At 54.1% G+C, this 3,230-nt stretch overlaps 1 protein-coding gene across 1 annotated transcript; it reads left to right on the forward strand.

Annotated features, from left to right (window-relative positions):
* Positions 1 to 1,221: 1,221 nt before the first annotated feature.
* Positions 1,222 to 2,930, forward strand: LOC144730708 (uncharacterized). The gene has a single exon (XM_078611401.1). The coding sequence runs from the start codon at positions 1,333 to 1,335 to the stop codon at positions 2,797 to 2,799; it is 1,467 nt and encodes a 488-aa protein (XP_078467527.1). The 5' UTR covers positions 1,222 to 1,332; the 3' UTR covers positions 2,800 to 2,930.
* The last annotated feature ends 300 nt before the right edge of the window (positions 2,931 to 3,230 follow it).

Raw genomic sequence — 3,230 nt, forward strand, 5'->3', positions numbered from 1 at the left:
AGCCGCCACGCATATAAAGGATTTATAGTGAAAAACTTAGTTTTTACGGGTTAATTTTTTAAATCCTTTATATTAAGTTCACTTGCTTGCGCGCTTACGACCGTGCAAATCTTTCGGTCGTTTTTTAACCCACTTCCCGTGATCCAATCGAGCTGACATTTTTCACACAGACTCGTTGTGCGTGACAATTAATTTTCGTGAAAAATATTTTCCATAACTTTACACTTTTTAGGAAAAAATCAATTATATTTAATTACCAATTGCTTAATGGTGGCAGGCAATCATCTGACCCATAGGTGGCAGCCATCTCAAGCCAGAGGACGAGAGGACTCTAGCCGCCACGCATATATAGTTTTTACGGGTTAATTTTTTAACCCTTCTCTCAAACAGGGTTTCTCAGGCGCCAGTCGTCACCGACCCACAGCCATACCTCTCGCCAAGTTTACCAATTTACCTCCGTGAAAATGCAAATTGTGCGGTTACACGCCGCACGCGCCTGATGATTGAAAAAAAAACTTCCGACGTATCATATGATTTAAATTTAAATTGAGGCCTTGTAATAAACACTCGAGTGTACTTTTGGGCCCCTCGCGTGATGAAACGTCTCACAGGGTCGGAGAGCGGAGTCCTCTTTTTTTTCGCCCTAGGGGCACCCCCTATTGGCAGCTTGCCCCTGTGAACTTGTGCGTGTGTGTGTTCCAGGCGACGTAGAAAGACGCCGGGTAAGAAGCGCTTCGTGGTGGAGCAGTCGCACGTTCTCCGCTTCTTACAGAGGTTCGGAGTGTTAAACCCAGCGGGCGCCCTGATTAATACTGCCGGTATATTAGCCATAAGCGTGCACCATATGCTTCACGTTAAACATCCCCGTGACGTTACGTGGAAAGAGATTAAGCCACGTGTAATTGCATCACAGTCCAGATTTTATACATTACTCGAAAATAATCATTTGGAAAAACCACTTGGCAGCATTGCCACCCAAGCCTGGGAGACTGGTACCCACTGATATAGGCCAGTTGCTGCGTGCACCTTGTGACACACAAGGACAGCTGCCCCTGGTGGTCTGCTTAGCTAGGCTTCAGCAGGACATTTGCTTGGTTGGGATGAGATGGCGCTGGACGTTTCTAAGGTATTTAAGCGTCCTAAAAATCCAAATCCTTATCCTAAAGTGTATCGGATGGGTTGCGTGACACCCATTGTGCATTGCTTTTTTTTACAGGATTTCATCTGAGCCGTGTCACACATCCGATGATGCCACTCGCCATCAGATCCACTGAATAAAACAACGCAACAAACCAGTGAGAAGGAAAGCACAAAAAATATACAACTAAAATCATGCCTGCCGCCGCATTCCTCCTGCTGGCAACACTAGCGCATCTTCCTCCAGCGCTGCTGCTTCGCGACGGCCACTCGTGCGAGGACCACCGATGCTACTCCGTACACCTCTCCGCACGGCCGCTGACCCTACGGGAGGCTTGGGGCCATTGCCACAGGATGACTCACGGACGGGGATACTTGGCGACGGTGCACAGCCCCACCGAAGCACGGCAGCTCGGGTCCCTGCTGGACTCGGTCACTCCAGACTCCCCCACCGAGCTGTGGCTGGGCCTGCGGAGGGACCGGCGGGCATGTGAGGAGCTCCCTGGTGTGGGGGGGCCACTGCGGGGATTCGTGTGGACCATGGGAGAAGGAGCTGATGGGGGTGCCGGCGCCGGTGATGGAACCTACGCAGCGTGGCAGCAGAATGAGCCAGCGCTGAGCTGCTCACTCGCACACTGCGCCACCTTGTCACGCGCGGGCAAGGGGGAAGCGCGGGCGGCCGTCGTGGAGTGGAGGCCGCGTTACTGCGCCGACGCAACGGGTGTGCGGGGCGTCGCGTGCCGCTGGGCACAGGAGGGAAACGGCGGAGAGCGGCGGAGGGCCAGCGGCCGTGGAGAGTGGAAGGGAGAACAAGGAGAGGGGGGATGGGTAGAGGGAGCTGGGCGAGAGGGAGAGCGACGCAGAAGGGAGGCAAAAACTTGCGAGCCGGGCTACGCATTCAATGCTGTCTCCAACGATTGTGAGGACGTGGACGAGTGCGATGACCATCATGCGTGCGAGAATGGGCTGTGCGACAACGCGGAGGGCTCCTTCACGTGCGACTGCTTTCCAGGCTATTCCAAGGTGAATGACACGGCGTGCGAGGATGTGGATGAGTGCCAGGAGGACCACTTGTGCAACCAGTGGGAATGCATCAACAGGAGCGGCTTCTACGAGTGCAGCTGCCCCGCCGGGTACAAGCAGCACGCCAATGGCCTCAACTGCATCGACGTGGACGAATGCTCGGACGGGAGTCGGGGCGGATGCGCGCACGCTTGCGTCAACTTGGAAGGCAGCTACACGTGCGAGTGCAAGTCCGGTTACGAGCTGGGGCCGGACGGGAAGTCGTGCTCGGAAAATCCAGCCGTCGTGGTCACCAGTTTGGAGTCGACAACGACGACAACGACGACGATGGCGATGACGACGACGACGACGATGATGATGACGTCGAACGAGATGGCTCTGCTCGCCAATGCCCAACCATCGCCGGGTGCTCTGTCGAAGGGTCCGGCGACTGGCCCGCTTTTGTGGCTGCTGCTGGGCACAGTGTCACTGGCAGCGTGCGCGATGGCCGGCATCCTGCTCTACCGCCGCTACTACCGTGGCAGCCGGCGGCAGAACAAGGCGGCCAAAGATGGCACCAGCGTCACGGACGGTTCTGTGCGAGGCCAAGACTTGGGGCCGGAATCGCGACCACTTGCTGCGATGGAAGTGTCGCTGTGATGCGAACGGTGGCCGACGATAAGCCTCTTTTTTTTGGGCGCAAGTAGGAAAAATATACGGATAGGCCGGGACAAATTGTCAGACGTACCGTGAATTGTAATGTGGGGTGTAGAATGTTAGCTGCGAGGAGGCTTGGAGATGACAGTTAAAGTTTGTGGGTTTTCTCCGGGTTCTCCAAATTGCTGCCACAAGAAGCCAAGCACGAGTTGTTGGAGTTGGCCCAATGTATCGTATCGTGGACCTTAGATTGGCATTTGCTCACATATCAGTATATAGCTGCCGTTTTTGAATCTCACAAGCAGTGAGGCTGTTCATCAGTTTTATGAAAGTAAGACTTAGTGCCTTTGTATGTATGTATGTAAGTTGAACTTCTTTCGCACTGTACGTAGCCAACCGTGATAATCGGAGGTCATTGACCAAATCGCTCGTAA

Source organism: Lampetra planeri, chromosome 36, assembly GCF_965212315.1.
Source record: "Lampetra planeri chromosome 36, kcLamPlan1.2.h2, whole genome shotgun sequence".
Taxonomy (NCBI): Eukaryota; Metazoa; Chordata; class Hyperoartia; order Petromyzontiformes; family Petromyzontidae; genus Lampetra; species Lampetra planeri.

Coding starts and splice junctions, on each gene's coding strand:
- LOC144730708 (XM_078611401.1), top strand. CDS start 1,333: ATGCCTGCCGCCGCATTCCTCCTGCTGGCAACACTAGCGCATCTTCCT.